At 39.5% G+C, this 15,000-nt stretch overlaps 2 protein-coding genes and 1 long non-coding RNA gene across 4 annotated transcripts in view; 2 read left to right on the forward strand and 1 right to left on the reverse strand.

The window, feature by feature from the left end:
- Positions 1–5,340, forward strand: part of LOC138042174 (uncharacterized) — a 6,225-nt gene extending 885 nt beyond the window's left edge. Inside the window, exons 2-4 of the long non-coding RNA XR_011130948.1 lie at positions 3,100–3,157; positions 3,295–3,448; positions 4,889–5,340. This is a non-coding gene — a long non-coding RNA (uncharacterized lncRNA). The remainder of the gene's footprint in view (positions 1–3,099; positions 3,158–3,294; positions 3,449–4,888) is intronic.
- Positions 5,341–5,622: 282 nt separating this feature from the next.
- Positions 5,623–12,312, reverse strand: LOC138042153 (PRELI domain-containing protein 2-like). The gene is made up of 6 exons (XM_068887960.1): positions 12,124–12,312; positions 10,619–10,676; positions 9,556–9,629; positions 9,250–9,404; positions 7,994–8,102; positions 5,623–5,799 (listed from the first exon to the last, which is right to left on the reverse strand). The coding sequence occupies exons 1-6, from the start codon at positions 12,196–12,198 to the stop codon at positions 5,701–5,703; spliced, it is 570 nt and encodes a 189-aa protein (XP_068744061.1). The 5' UTR covers positions 12,199–12,312; the 3' UTR covers positions 5,623–5,700.
- Positions 12,313–12,348: 36 nt separating this feature from the next.
- The window catches only part of LOC138042149 (uncharacterized), an 83,752-nt gene continuing 81,100 nt past the window's right edge, over positions 12,349–15,000 (forward strand). The window contains exons 1-3 of one of the 2 annotated variants that reach the window (XM_068887954.1): positions 12,349–12,469; positions 12,629–12,700; positions 14,133–14,293. In XM_068887954.1, coding sequence (XP_068744055.1) covers positions 14,177–14,293 — 117 coding nt within the window. In that variant the 5' untranslated portion in view covers positions 12,349–12,469; positions 12,629–12,700; positions 14,133–14,176. The remainder of the gene's footprint in view (positions 12,470–12,628; positions 12,701–14,132; positions 14,294–15,000) is intronic. The other variant, XM_068887955.1, reaches the window with a different exon arrangement.

The raw sequence follows: 15,000 nt of genomic DNA on the forward strand, positions 1-15,000 counted from the left end.
TTGAAATCCATGGATGATTTTGGTAACACGCTTTATTTCCGATCAAATTTCGGCAACTGTAGTCTTCAAGTCTTTCAAGTGAAGCCGTTAGAAGGTGGGCTGAATACAATTTCGTCTTCCATTTTTTTAGCCAACCGTGTAAGTATTGTGCGTGCACATGTACTGCATAAATGGGAAGGGACTCTATCGTTGCGATTTTTTTTTCTCAATTTAATCCCATGCTCTATCCTGCAGACAGGCTTTCCATTTAGGTTATTTCAACAGATGATCACGTCGATTTGTTCTTCAATGGCGCGAGGTCAAAGTCAATTTTTGATCGCGCGACCTTGAAGAGCAAATCGACTGAATAACTGAACAACCTAAATGGAGAGCCTGTGCACGGGCTATCTCGGGTTCTAGTTGCATTTCTAAGGACGTTGTACAACAAGAATGTTCTGTAAAAGAAAAAAAGTATTTAAAGTTTGAGTCTTGCAAGGGAGATATTTATTTCCTATTACCTTCGTACACTGTATCAGACGAGAGCGCGTGTTCTCGAGCAAAAGATATGATACCGCAGGAAGACTGACAATAGCGCGAAAATGAAAATGAAATCATGGTAATATTAAAATTGAAGCGAAATAACATAACATCACAAAGCCTAGTGGTAAATTAAAACTCTAAGGGGAATCTGGGGTTATTAATTAGCAGAATAAAGTTTCTTATAAATTGAAATTATTATTAAGTCCATCCGGCTACCTTAAGCATGATCTATGTGCAAAAGTGATCAATTTTATTGTAAGAAGAACTTTCAGGTATGCAAGTATCCCAGGTTTTCCACATTGTAACAAATTCTGGTGCAGGGATGGCGGTGGTGGTGCAGGGATGGTGCGTGCTGGAGGGATGGCGCAGTGGTGAGAGCACTCGCCTCCCACCAATGTGGCCCGGGTTCGATTCCCAGACTCGGCGTCATATGCGGGTTGAGTTTGTTTGTTCTCTACTCTGCACCGAGAGGTTTTTCTCCGGGTGCTCCGGTTTTCCCCTCTCCTCAAAAACCAACATTTGATTTCATTTGCGTTAACTTGTTAATTTCAATTTACAGTGTCCCGGATTAGTGCTCTACAGCCCTAGAAGAATAGACACTTAAATAATGTTCCTTTCCTTTCCTTTCCTTTCTTACAACAGGTAAAGTCCACATTCGGTGACCCAACCATATGGTTGACTGCGATCGTAGAATACTTCACTTTCAAAACCGTTGTTAAGGCGTTGACTCCAATCAAAACCAGTAACCATATGCTTTACAAGTTTCTGCGCTGGGATTTTAAAATATTTTACACTTTTTCTCAACATTACGAAGAGAATTATAAATCTGGACGCTCTTTGAGCGTAAACTGGGTTGCCTGTCGTACGTGTCACACAAAAACAGAGGGGACTGAGTCGAGTGGTATTGAAGGAAACTGGACTCCAGAGCTCTTCTCTTGACAAAGGGAGAGTAGAGCTCTGGGGAACCCTGAAAAAAAGTGTCTTCTCATTAGTATTCGTGAAGAACAATCAAAAGCGTCTTTAATTGGTGCCTTCATGTTAGCAAGAGAAGTGAACAGGCGCAATAAGGTTCAAATAGCAAAGTTTTGGCTATAAGAACCCTACGGCGCAGACATAGAGTTTCCCAGAGCCTTGGGTGGATCCAAGGCTCTGGTGACGAGAATGGTATTGAAAGCGCTGTAACTGGATTTTCCCAGGGGTAATGCTGAAAATAAAAAAAATCGAAACAAAGAAAAAAGCCTAGGACTCCAATAAGTACTCCTGGTAACTCCTACAATGGAACAAGACGGGCCGCTATGGATATTTCTCATCATCCCAAGAGTTGCTCAGTCCGGAAACGAAACACTGCTTATTTTTTGTTTCCTCGGAAACGAAATGTATCTATTTTGACTTCAGGGTGAACTATTTACACAATAAGGTTGAGTGACCAATCAAAACAGGGTTTGTAATATAAAATCTAAACATTAATGTGATGTAAAAACAATCTTGCGAACACATGAACCTGTATAATCGCAAATCATAATCGTAACAAACACAAAAGCCAAGGAAATGGTTAATAAATATTAAGTTTTTTTCACTATCTGAATGATTTTAGGTTAGATTAAAGCGATCTATAGTGGAAAACGTTCGTGTTAATGAGTAATGTAAACAATCTTCAAACTAGTAAGTGGTAGCAATAAATTGGGTTAGCCAGGAACCAGTTACAGAAATATTGTTGGCTTCCCAAATAAACTCGTTTTACACTAAAATTGTTTTCATCTTATCCCACAGAAATAGCGATTTTATATTTAATTGAATAACTACTTTAGCATGTATTAACATATTTTACAGATACCAGATTTTAATAGCGAGCTTGTTTTAGTGTCACTATAGCTTACTATCTTAATTTGTTCCAGTATTTTATTTTAATATTTTATACAAGCTCTGTAGCTTTAATTTTTTATCGTGCTTAAGTTTAGCTTTCATATGTCGGGAAAATCTCAGACGAGCGCGAATTTCGTAGTTTCCCGACCGTCCCAGAATTTGCCGAGTATCGGAAAATTACCAGACGCCTGTCCCAGATTCTCCGATTTTCCTCGCGGAAAGTGGGTAGTGCGCAAAAAACTGAAAAGTTGCAATTTAAAGAATTGGTAACGAGCTAGCCTGCGTAGCAAGCGTTTAATTTCCGTGGGGGGACGTGAAAGACCGTTCTGGCCGCGCGAAAAGTGGGGCGAGAGAATTTGCATCTCTCCCGCAGAAAACGCCTGCTACGCAAGCTAGTAACGATCTAAGGCAATCGCGCGCCGGCGTCTCCGACAGTACAAATTTGTCAGAAATGATCGCCGACGATCGCAAAAATCTGGGACACCTTGGGCAAATAGAAACGCTTCCTATTTTCCCGATTCGTCCCCGAACATCCCAGATTATCGGGGATGTCTTTGATTTATGGTTTGCATTAGTCGCGAAAATCTGGGACAGTAGGGAAACTGCGAAATCCCCGATCGTTTGGGATTTTCCCGACATATGAAAACCTATGCTAAATATATAGGTCATCCATCCATCCAACGCATTCATCGTAACGATAAAATTTTAATTTTTCAGAGCATTCACACCGTTCATAACAATTTCGCTTCTGGGAGGTTGGTGCACACTTTCCAAGGTCAGAGACTTGTAATAATCAGAAAAATTTAAGAATATCGCGAGGCTATATGTTTAGATTACATTCTTACATTCTCAGTCGTAAGCTTCGGGGCGCGTCATATCTTGGCTTTAATTCTTATCCCCTTTTTTAAACAGATCATGCTCCGGAAGCAGAGCAGAGACTTGCTTAAACTCGATCTGCACAGTAAAAGCCAAAGGTCCGTCTGTTGTTGAAGCTGTCGTGGTCAAGATTTTCATATGATCACCAGTTTTTGTGTCGCATAGCATGGGTTACGGCGGTATTTGGCAGGTAATGAATCACGACATGATGATAAGGCACTAATTTTTCACTTTTAAGAAGGGACAATTGCAATAACAGTTACAATTAATAGCTGGGCGAAGATTGGATGCATGGCGTCTCAGCGCGGCTACAGTTGTCACAGTCAGGTAAAGAGTCATGCGCATGTCAGGTACAGGCTGCACAGCGTTGATCACTAAATCTTTCACAGAGTGACAAATGTTTTGGGAAAGAAAAAAAAAACCCAAGCGATCTCATAGCAAGGATACTCGAAACAAGATCAAAAACTAATAAGCTAAGCACTTGAAAACAAAAGGAAACTTAACAAAAGTTAATTTAGAGAGGAAGACGCAATCAACCTTTTACAGTTCTCTAACTTTATGGCCCTCAACTATACCACAGAGAACAGACCCCAACACCGGGAAACGTGACTCCGTGCGTATGCCCTACTATTTGCGAATACTGTGTGGGTTCTTTTACGTCACACAAGATTATGAAAAGAAAAGGGATGTGAGAAGGGGCCGACGATTTAAAGTCAATGTCCGAGAACACTAGAGGGTCTAATCATTTGGAGATGTCAATACACAGGTAGAACTCAATTCTCCCCAGTGTTGTTCCGTTGTAGTGTGGAGTTGGGGTGGGGGGGGGGGGGTAATCCTAGTCGCTTCATGCTACAGAAACCGGAGATAAGTGCCGGCCTGGTGGGCCTTCTAGTCTCGTAGCGGACTTTACCTTACACGTGCAAAAATTAAGAAAAAAGATATTTTACTAGAGGAAGGAATCGAAGGAATGGTCGCTTTCCGGACGAGTATTTGTTTTCCAAGAGAAGCGTTTTAGATTTTCTTCAGTGTTCAAAGCAAAACTGTTTAAAGACTTCAAATATTTTGCAATTTGCCACTTTAAATTGAATCGTAACAGAAAGTTAACGCCTTATACCACAGGCAGCCCAAGCTCAGCTGAGAGAAAGACAACATATAGGGATTTTTATGGGAATCTCAAGACTTACGAAGATAATTATATGAACATATTCTCAGTTAAAAGCCTTACCTTATTGCCATTGCGGGTCGCATCATTTCTGTTTTGTTTTGTTTGTTTGTTCTTGTTGTTTTTCTTTTTTCAGATTCAACGCGATTTGAGCCATTTTTGAATTTCTTGATTGCCAACGGTTTTGTATAATACTGTTGGCAACCGAAGATTTTTCATACTATTATCTTCTTAAGATTTTTCTCGGGATTCCCATACAAATCCGTATATAATTGTAGGCCACGTTGGCTTTCCCTCACACTGAGCTTGGGGGGCCTGTGCTTATACTGGCAAGAATGGGTCCACTGAACGAGATCTTTACTTTACTATCATGAAGTAACGGTTTCCGGTCATCTTTTAGTTTTCACTGCGTTCTAAGTCAAGAAGTAAATGTATTTTACCTTCCGTTTATCCTCTTGCTTTAAATAGGTCGATAGAATTGGTCATGTCGAAACCACAACTCAACGTAGGCTTAGAAAGTACTGGAATGAAATCAAGGCGAAGCTTGGCATCGATTGGACAAAAACAACCTGGGCAGACTTAGAAAAAGCGCTGTACTCTGGACTGACAGCCCGGCTGTACCTCGCTCGGATTCCTGCGTCAATTCCAACTTACCTGCCATCGCAGGCACGATACTGGAAGACTTATTCAATACAGCAGCTGGTAGTGGCACCGTACAAAAGCTTTATCAATGCTGTGAAGCTTGCAAAAGGATGCGCTATGTAGTCTTTCATATCTATCTTTCCCTCCCGCAGTATGCGTAGTTTCCGTCACTCTTGGGAATTTTTTTTAATGTAATGCTTTCATGTTTTTATTCTTGATAATGGCTTTATTTTTGTTTTTGTCATTTACTATAATCAAATAAACTGAGCGAGACTGAACGTATTGATTTAACTCTCGTTCCCAGTCAGTTTCCGGTCCGCACACCAGCTCATGGGTGCGTCCCTTTTAAAGGGCTTTCTTCGTCGAGAGTTTGGCCAAAAGCTCATTTCAATACAATTAACAATTCTATTTGCAACATTGACACAAAAGGTGGATCTTACAGCTCGATTCTGTCGGGAAAACGAAGCGTCCTGCATTTGCTCGCGCTCCTCTCCTCGTCCAACGCCGGCTGAATCAAAATCTTGGAACATCTCACTTTCGATCAAATTAGTTTGAAACACTTTTACTTTTACAGCTATCTTTAATTTCATTCAATTTTGACATGGAACATAATGACAACCATACAAACTTCTCGAGTGTTAATCGTCACAAGAATTTTCTTTCCAGTATTCACCATTGTAACTTTCAGTACATCTTTGATTCATTGTCATTAAAAGATCTTCCATTATTCCAAAGCCCTGCAAAGTAAAAAATCACGACCTTTGTTATTTCAGAAACCTTTTAACGTACTTTTACTATATCTGTATGGAAACTGCTCTGTGGTAGTCGAAATCAACACAAAATTTAACTGATCATACATTTGCGATTATTGTAAATCTTCGTGGTCATCAGGCACATTCATGCCTGAACACAACTTCAGTAATCGAAAAGCATAAGTTCAATTGTTGTTAAATTCGTCCTAATAAGTAAAACGTCGAGCCTGTACCATGCGATAGTTGCGTCTCTTTATTTTTTAAAGTTTATCCTCAGGTATATACTTGAACTGGATTGTGACCAGCCTGCCCTCTTGGTGAAGAAGGTCTACACTGAAGCAGGTAAAATGTAAGCTGTTTGCTCTTTTATCACTTGTGGTGGCGACTTCGGGTTCATATTTGCTGGCGAGTTTACTAGTGGCGAGCACAGTTTGGGGAGGATGGTTTGCGGAGAGATGATAGCACACGCCTCCAACCAATGTGACTCGGGTTCGATTCCAAGAGTCGGCGTCATATATGGGTTCTCTCCTCAGGGGCCCGTTTCTCGAAAGTCCCGAAACTTTACGGGCCATTTTCGGGTCTCGCGATTCCCTTTGTATTTCAAGAACGGAGAGGATTTAAGTCGTTAAACTTCACAGTTATTTTTCTTTTTGTTACCGTGAAAACACGTTAAGGTTACTTCCCAACTTCGCGGGTGTCGTTCGGGAAAAATTCGTACGGGCGCTAGTTTCAGGCTTTTTCGATATTCTGATTGGTTGTCTCGATATCCGCATCCGCAGGTTGGAGTAGCTAAATGTATGCGAGACGTGTTGCGCGATCCCACCGGAAAAATATTTTCAATATCAGAATTTCTCGACACACTTTCGTTTGTCATCATCTCTGGAAGGTTTTGGTGAAATTTCACGAAAATCGGTCAAATCTACATACCCTATAAATTCGCTCAAATTCAATAGAAGAACCCTCGGTGGTTTCACTTCTTAGCGCCTCCTGACGCTTTCTAAAAGGAAAACACAATTATTTTCATCGTAAACCACGTTTATTAAGCTTTCTTCTGATGTTAGTTTGTTGGCAGTTTCACAAATGGCTTTCCGGTCCCGAAAAGTTTTCGGGACTTTCGAGAAACGGGCTACGAGAGGTTTTTCTCCGGGTACTCCAGTTTACCCCTCTTCTCAAAAATCATAGATTAATTTGATTCGAGTTGAGTTCAGTTTGATTTGGTTTCAAAGTATATTGTTGTATCCCTAGACTTTCAATGAACAAAACGAGAACTGTGATTGATAATATATAACAAGGCACTCATTGTCTGGTCACTCGGGAAAAGTTAGTTATGTTTCCCCTCGAATCCTGTTGTTTTCCTCGACCTCGTCTCGGGAAAAACCCAGGACTCTGCTTCCCTCGGGTCCACACAGTGAGGGCCCGTCTACATTAATGCATTTTCGAAAACTTCAGTTTATATTTGACCGTCCACACAAAAAACGATCCAAAACGGACGTTTTCAAACCGGTGATCCACGAAAACGGAGGTTTCTTTAATACGCTTTTGAAAGTGGGCACTTTTGAAAACGGAGATTTATCGTTCTAGTGTGAAAACGGAGGTTTTCGAATACATGTGACGTCATAATCATGTGGATGCCTCACTTTTGGCGCCAAAACGTACCGATAGTTTTGCTGGCGCTATCGAACACAGGCGCATTAGGGCAAAGAAACTGTGCACGCATAGCCTGGTAACAAAAACGCATCTTTAGAACTCCGTTTTCAGTCATTAGTGTGGACGTAGATCTTCTTATCCGTTTTCAGGGAGCCGAAATTAAGTTTTTGAGAGGGGAGATTTTCGAAAACGCATTAGTGTGGACGGGCCTTCAAAGTATAGTGTACCAAATTAGTGCCCCCGCGCTACAAGACTTGACACTAAAATAAAGTACGTAATTTAAGTCCATTGATCTTAGTGATGGCCGGATAGCTGGTTACAAGTCGAACCTATGTCTTCTCCTTGCCATTTCGGAGGCTCTACCACTTTATTGTCGGTAAAATGAATCAGAGGGAGCTGGGCCGATAAATAGATTCGACAGCTGCGGTTTCAAACCTGGTCTTTCAGGTAAGTCCAATTTCATTACTGTGCTAAGCCAGAATTCTTACAACACAAAGTGCAAGCAGTGGTCGCGCTGCTACTTCGTCCTCACCTTTTCAGCTTCACGTTGAAAAAATGTGTATGCAAAAGTTTCAAACATTCCACCAAGCAAGGAGCCAATTCCAAAGACACTGATGGTGCCACGCTGTTCAAATATTGTCCTAAGCGAACCAGGAAAAAAACACGTGCAGATCTTAATAAAGAGCGAATGGAATTTCCCTTTGGGCGAATGGGTTTTCAGTTTGGGCGAAACGAGCGCAATCCAATGTCTCTATAGTCTTTCTTCGCCGCGGCAGCAATTTCTTGGAATGCCCGGGAATGATTTTCCGGGAAAAAGAGTCTAAGACGGCTCCTGCCTGGGGATTCTAATAATCTAAGGAATCCGGGAAAAAGAGCCTTTAGTTCTTTAAGATGCGTTTTCGGCCATTTTGTCAAATCAGATGACGACGACTTTGTTACAGGAAATTAACGCGAATCGCTAAAATTTTGATTACCTTAATTTCATGGAGTGTTAATTTCCACCAACTCAAGTTTTGGAGCATAAGCCAGAACGTTGAGAGCGACTACAAGAATGTTCATTATTTGAAAATATAAAGAGAGTATTAAATATTATGCACACCTCCTCCACAGAGAGACCCCGTTGTAGCTTTCCAGAAGCGGTATGTGATTGAAGGACGAAAAAACAGATGATACAATAATACACCAAGCCCTGATAACAAAAGCAGCTATTCATCGTAGGGGCCAATGAAAATATGGCAGTCTGGAATAGCTAAAGAATTACTCCCTCAACACGACCTCAAATTTGGCCATTAAGTAACACTGTTATTAGGAAGAGAACGGCAAGGAAATGCACCAAATATAAAACAAATATTCCGAACAATTCATCTTTATACATTAAAGCTAAATAATTTTTTTTTGTCTAGTCATTGTTCAAGATAATGTAATTGCTGCGTAAACTCACATATTAAGGCAATATAAGGTCAAAGATTCACTGAGAGCAATGGGACATGACAAAATGTGCACCAAAAATTCATTTGTGGCAATATTTTTACGATCTACATGTAGACTCCTAGATACACTGCAAGATCTCAATACAAAGGATCGATTCTTACTCGGGAAAGTAAATTTCAACCGGAAATTCCCATTTTAGAGCCAGGTGGAACGATACAGGGCTAAATTTCCTCAAAAATCATGATAGTTATTTAATAAGCACACACCAACCAGCTTTCCGCTTTAATGACACAGACAGATTTTGTGATGTTGTCAGTTATTTTTGAAGACTTACCAACCAGAGTGAACAATACATACCAGTCAGGGTTATTTTCACAAGTTCTGTAACAACTGAACTCTTCAAGAGAAGCATACTTCGACCATGTCAGATTATAACAATGAAGGCGTAAATATTTTTCTTTTTTATTTAGCCATGCTTCCTCTTCTACTTCAATCTTTCCAAAAGGACAAAACTAAAAAGATGGATTCACACAATTTTAGACTAAAATGTTTGGCCTGACAAAAAGAATAACACAACGAATTATTCATTGTTACATCTATATTTTTCAGAATATAAGTTAGAACTCATTATACATAGGATTCTCCTTAATACAGTTACTGTACCTTTCTCAGAATTCCTGGTAAAACATTGACACATTCGCCTCTTCTCACTACATATTCCTCTGCAGTTTCTGGGTCTATAAACAAAGAGACTTGAAAAGTTGCAATACATGGTTTTATGGTTACTTTGTCACTTTTCAATGGATCAGGTGTTAGTTCATTGGGAGTAATCAATTTTCCATTCCAAAAAACAAAGGGAGAGGTTGCTGACCATTTTTTATCATTCGCTGAAGTATTTTGAAAAAACAAAAAAAAAACCTATCTGATCTGCTAAAATAATGTAATTGGATGAGAAATAACTTTTGTTAACCAGATTTCGTGAAGTGAATTGGATGAGAAATAACTTTTGTCAACCAGATTTCGTGAAGTGAAAAGTTCTCATCTATGAGTCTTGGGTTTGATTACCATGCAAGATTTTAGCCTCCCATCATATGTGAGGTCTGAACTAAAAAAATGTAAATGTAAATGCTTTGTTTATAGTGGAAGTGCACATAGCTATCACTCTAGTTAACAGGAAACCCACTTTTAATAATCTGTAAGAAACAATTCAAACAAAATTCAACCTTAACACAAACATGATTAAGAACCCCATCTGGCAGGAGGCAACCACTTAGCTATTTACAATGAAAAAGCAAATCCAAACCAGGTTTGAATGAGATTTGAACTCGGGACAACTGCATGAAAACCCAACGCCCTAACCACTGGACCTAAATTGAACGATCTCAACCTGTCTCAAGGGCTTTATTATCTTCAGGTACTGCGGTTTTCCCCTTATTCTATTCACAGCTAATTACATCTGGCTGTGACGCTGAGATCAAGCTACATGGACTGTATAGTGGCTGCCAGAGGTGCCTTATCAATATGCTTTTAACTTGATGTTATGAGCTTTGCCCTTTATGCTTCTGATGAGTCCCTAGGACTTGTTCTGACTGAGAACATAGAACAGGCTGGCTACCTTTGATTTCCTGATGTTTGTTAGCCTATCAGGAGTAAACAGATATCTGCCTTTGTGTTCATTAAAAAAAAAAAGAAACAATATAAATGCTACATGTACTTATCTATTTACCTATTTTATGTTCCAAGACTGTTATGGCTGTTACATTTGTCTCCTTTCCACAAGAATACTGTGTACATGATAAAAATGTGAAAATGTCACATGCTATTAATCACTCACTAAAAACGATCCCCATTAATTAACCCTTTTGACACTTAAACTGGCCTTAAAACCGGCCAGACTTTACTCTGTCCCAGGACACCCCAAGTTGACGAGTAAATTAGAATTGTCTGCCATCAGCCATAGTAAAATCTGATAAGTATCACCCCCTGTGATCAAAGATCTCTGTGAAAAGGATGATAAAAGGATGACCGAGGATCAGTGGCTCAGTTGGTTGAGCATCAGACTTTCATGTGGGATATCACAGATTCAAATTTAGAACAGTCACACCAACACTCAGGGTCTTTAAATAACTGAGGGGAAAGTGCTGTCTTTGTATTAAATTTCATTTGCAAATGGTTAGACTTTCAAGTTTTCTCGGATAAGGACAACGAACCATAGGCCCGCCTTACAACCTTAAATCCTGGTAATCAACACTCAACAAGGTCGGCCAGGGTTTTTGGGTATATGGTATACAGGGGCTTTTAAATCGGGTATAGAGTATATTGCAGCTTCAATACTGGTATTCGGTATAGCACTTTCTTTGAATTTCAGGTATACAGTATACAATGTTTACATTAATTTTGCGTATATTTGGATAAATTTTGGGTATTTTGGCGAATTTTTTTCGGGTATACACATTAGTTGGAGCTGAAACCACCATGAGACTGCATGTGATATGTATGGTATATAAATCCATCACCAGTCCGATCCCCCACCCACATTTCCTTTAGGGGTAAAAATTCAATTTTGCATCAGGTTGGCAAGTCAGAAACAAGACAACACTGGACAATAATTATTAATAACCATGTAAGAATGTTTACCTTTCTTTTAGCTACCTTAATGTCAATCTTGATATGAATATGAATTGAGAGTTGCCAAATTATTCAATCTTTTATGAATAGTTATTAAGATTTGCTGCAGTTGTCAGGTGCTTGTATAATGAGGTGATTTCTTCAGAAAACACTAGTAAAAAATAATGAAGCCCTCAGAGTGTCCCCAACCTAGCAATCCTTAATCTCTAGAGCTTCCTAAATTAAAAAACAACATGTCCACCCTTGAAAAGCAGTTTAGAATTTCATTTCAGCCCGAGTCGTCACAACTTTCCATAGCGAAGTTGTTAATTATGGAAAAGGAAATGCAATAAGCCTATTATGCTTAAAACGGTGTCTAGCTGACATTTGCAGACTGCAGACTGCTACAAATAGCACTGATAAACAGTATTTAAGTCTAAGCATCCATTTCAAATAGCGCTGATAAACAGTATTTAAGTCTAAGAACCCATTTTAAAACGGTTAGCTTTCAATAATTGTGATTTAGGGTTAGTCTGCAGTCTGCAAACGTCAGACACCGAGCTTAAAGTGACTGAGAGAAATTAACAAGGCATGGACACCGATCGACAGGGGCAACTTCATTACCTTCTTGAAGTAAGCGCGAGTAACTTTCTCAAAAGGATGCTTAAACACGTAATTGATGTCCAAATGCCGGACCATATTCACAGCTCGTTTCAGCCATAAAATCTGCGGAAATTTACTCTTTCTTGGGAAGTCTGCATGTTGTTTCGATTTTACAGGACGTGAAACGTCAATTGCTATTGGCCAACTTTCTTTCCAAAAGCCAATCAAATGAAAGCTTTGAAGATTCCAAAATGGCGGATGATAAAGGTGGAATATGGTGGACGATAGTGGTGCCTCGCGTTCCCAAGAACTATAATTCGAAAAGGAATTGGATTAGAAACACCCAACTACGGCTCCTTGTGCAAAGGTTATTTGTTATTTTGTCTTTTCTTTTTGTTTGCGTTTTTAATTTGGTCGCTCAAAACGTCTTGATGAGAGAGTTAGTTTTGGCAACATATCATTGGTCTGCATGTAGCTATGTAAGCATGATTTTCTCAAGTGTTAATATAATTTTGTCTTTGTATAGTAAAACTGAAAATATTTTATCAAGATGATTCTGTGTCACATACAAGCGAAAAAGATTTTGTGATCGGCGAAGGTAAATATGTAGGCCATTCTAAAGAGAAATTTCTAAATTTAGTGTGTCGTAGTGTGCTTTCATAAGGCGAAATATTAATTTATTCTGTAAGCTTACCTTACCCCACTTTTTTTTTTACCTGCAGCCCCTAAAATCGGAAGAGTCACTTTATCGGTGCATTTGAGATTTAAATTTTGGCAGCCTCTTTGATGAAACTGTTCCTTGACCTCTTCCTTCTGCAGGTATCGGAGCACAGCTTACGTAAAGCAAAATTTACAGGACAAGGAAAACTAAAAAATTCAAAAAAATGCTTTCCAGTACCTGCAGGGGGCTGGAGGGGGGGAGGGAGGGGGGGGGGTGGGAAGAGGGGTGCAGATTAAAATGGAACACAGTGTCCAAGGGGCACAGATGTTTGCACCAGTTAAATTGAAAATAGATTAAATGGGGGTCAATTCATGAATCCCAGAGTAGATGGACATTATGTTAAATAGTCTACAAGCAAATTTTGATTGGCCAGGGTGGCAGAGTATATCAGATTACCATGCAGGAGGTAGCAATTCCTTACCCCGTCTGGATAAACACTGAGGGTCTTAAAATAATTGAGGAGAAAGTTCTAACTTAATTGCGTTCGATGAAGGAGAATGCAGTTCATAATCCTGTGTCCTGTGGTTTCTAGGGTAACCTTTTTGGAGATTTTTTTTTCGTCTGCTGTCTGTATTTTCTGCACCATTTTGAATGACGACATATGTCAGATGTGCAAAGACTATCGCGCACCTCATGGTTTTCATTAGTACCCAGTCTGAGCAAGACTGAGCATCGTAAGGCGGATATCTAAAGACTACCTTGAGAAACGTGACACTTACTTACATGTAAATGGTGAGATTTTTTAAGTCTTCTCATGAAGGTACACACCCATGTTTTGGTTGCTGTTTAAGTAATGTTCATCAATCTGAATTTCTAAAATCTTGACATTCCTCTCAGGTAATAAATGAATATACACACATAGGCCCTTGTTGCAACCCTTGTTGTTATATTACACCATTGGATATTAAAGAATCCACATAGTGTAATTGCAAAGAGGTTGGGGCAAGGATTTTATTGTGTTGTGGTCCATCTCTATGTGGCAGCCACCATGCACTTGCTTCATTGCCTCCTTCAGATGCACCAAAATCCAACTCTTTGTATCACTACATGTATGTGCCATGGTTACAAGGGTTTCCTTACACAATCTTCCAATATTTCTTCATTTGGTCAATGAATGATATCCACAAACACCACAAATGGAGTGTGTAAAACAGTGGGAAGCTGCAGTTCTTTTGATTTTAAGGTAGAATGATCATACAAATCTTGTCCTATATGTATTAAAGCTGTATTGTATGAAAAACCATTGAAAGATATATTCTTCACTGTAAAATAATGACTGATTTTATAAATTATAATTTTTTTTTTCCAGGAGACAATGAGTTTTCAGAGACCATTGACAAATGTTTAGAATGCATGCACACCAAGGAAGTCTGTGCCATACCCTACAAAAAGGAAAATGGTAACCTGGAATTTGCCAGTTTTTCGGATGGTGACTTGTGGTGTGAAATTGAGCTCCTTTCATTTTTAAAGGTAGATCAGTATTGACACAATTCTTAGCGACTAGTACTTTATTGCAAGGAGAACATTATTAAGATTGTTTCAGTCTTTGTATCACCCAATACTGAAGGCCTATCTGCCCTTTAGGCTACTCTCTATGTACCCCAGGGTGGATAGCATCATCCACTGGAAAATATACATGTAGCTGTAAGAATTAAATTAATGTAGAACACTACCAAGTTTCTTTAAATATTTTTGAAGAAATGAATGTATATTTGAAGTGTGGGCTATAGACAATTTAAGCAACAATAATATTGTCTCTTCTTAGGCTAAAAAAGGCAGGTCACTCCTGCCAGCAGGATTGGAACCCATGTCCTCTAATATGCTGGTGCATTGCTCTGCCAACTGAGCTATGAAGCCACTCAGCTGGGACCAGGTCAATTTCTTGGGCTTATTTTGTTCCTGTGAAGGACTTGGTGAATCCACCTGCAGGCATAACAGTATTTGTCAGGTTTCTATGAGAAACAATTGCTTAAAATGTCCAGCCATTATAGTGCAAGGATCGTTTCTCTCATTCGTCTATAACCCGCACTTCAAATATGCATTCATTTTCATAGAGTTCTTCACAGGAATAAATGATCTGAGTGGGTACATGGCATTTCACATTCATCGCAGAGATCATGGGTTCGAATCCAGTGGTAGCCAAAAAATTCAGGCTCCCTTGGTAGCCTCAGAATGGT

Source organism: Montipora capricornis, chromosome 3, assembly GCF_036669925.1.
Source record: "Montipora capricornis isolate CH-2021 chromosome 3, ASM3666992v2, whole genome shotgun sequence".
NCBI classification, from domain to species: domain Eukaryota; kingdom Metazoa; phylum Cnidaria; class Anthozoa; order Scleractinia; family Acroporidae; genus Montipora; species Montipora capricornis.

Coding starts and splice junctions, on each gene's coding strand:
- LOC138042153 (XM_068887960.1), bottom strand. CDS start 12,198: ATGGTCCGGCATTTGGACATCAATTACGTGTTTAAGCATCCTTTTGAG. Junction 9,630..10,618: donor AGTCTTGGAACATAAAATAG/GTAAATAGATAA, acceptor CTTTGTTTATAG/ACCCAGAAACTGCAGAGGAA. Junction 9,405..9,555: donor TACCAGGAATTCTGAGAAAG/GTACAGTAACTG, acceptor CCATCTTTTTAG/TTTTGTCCTTTTGGAAAGAT.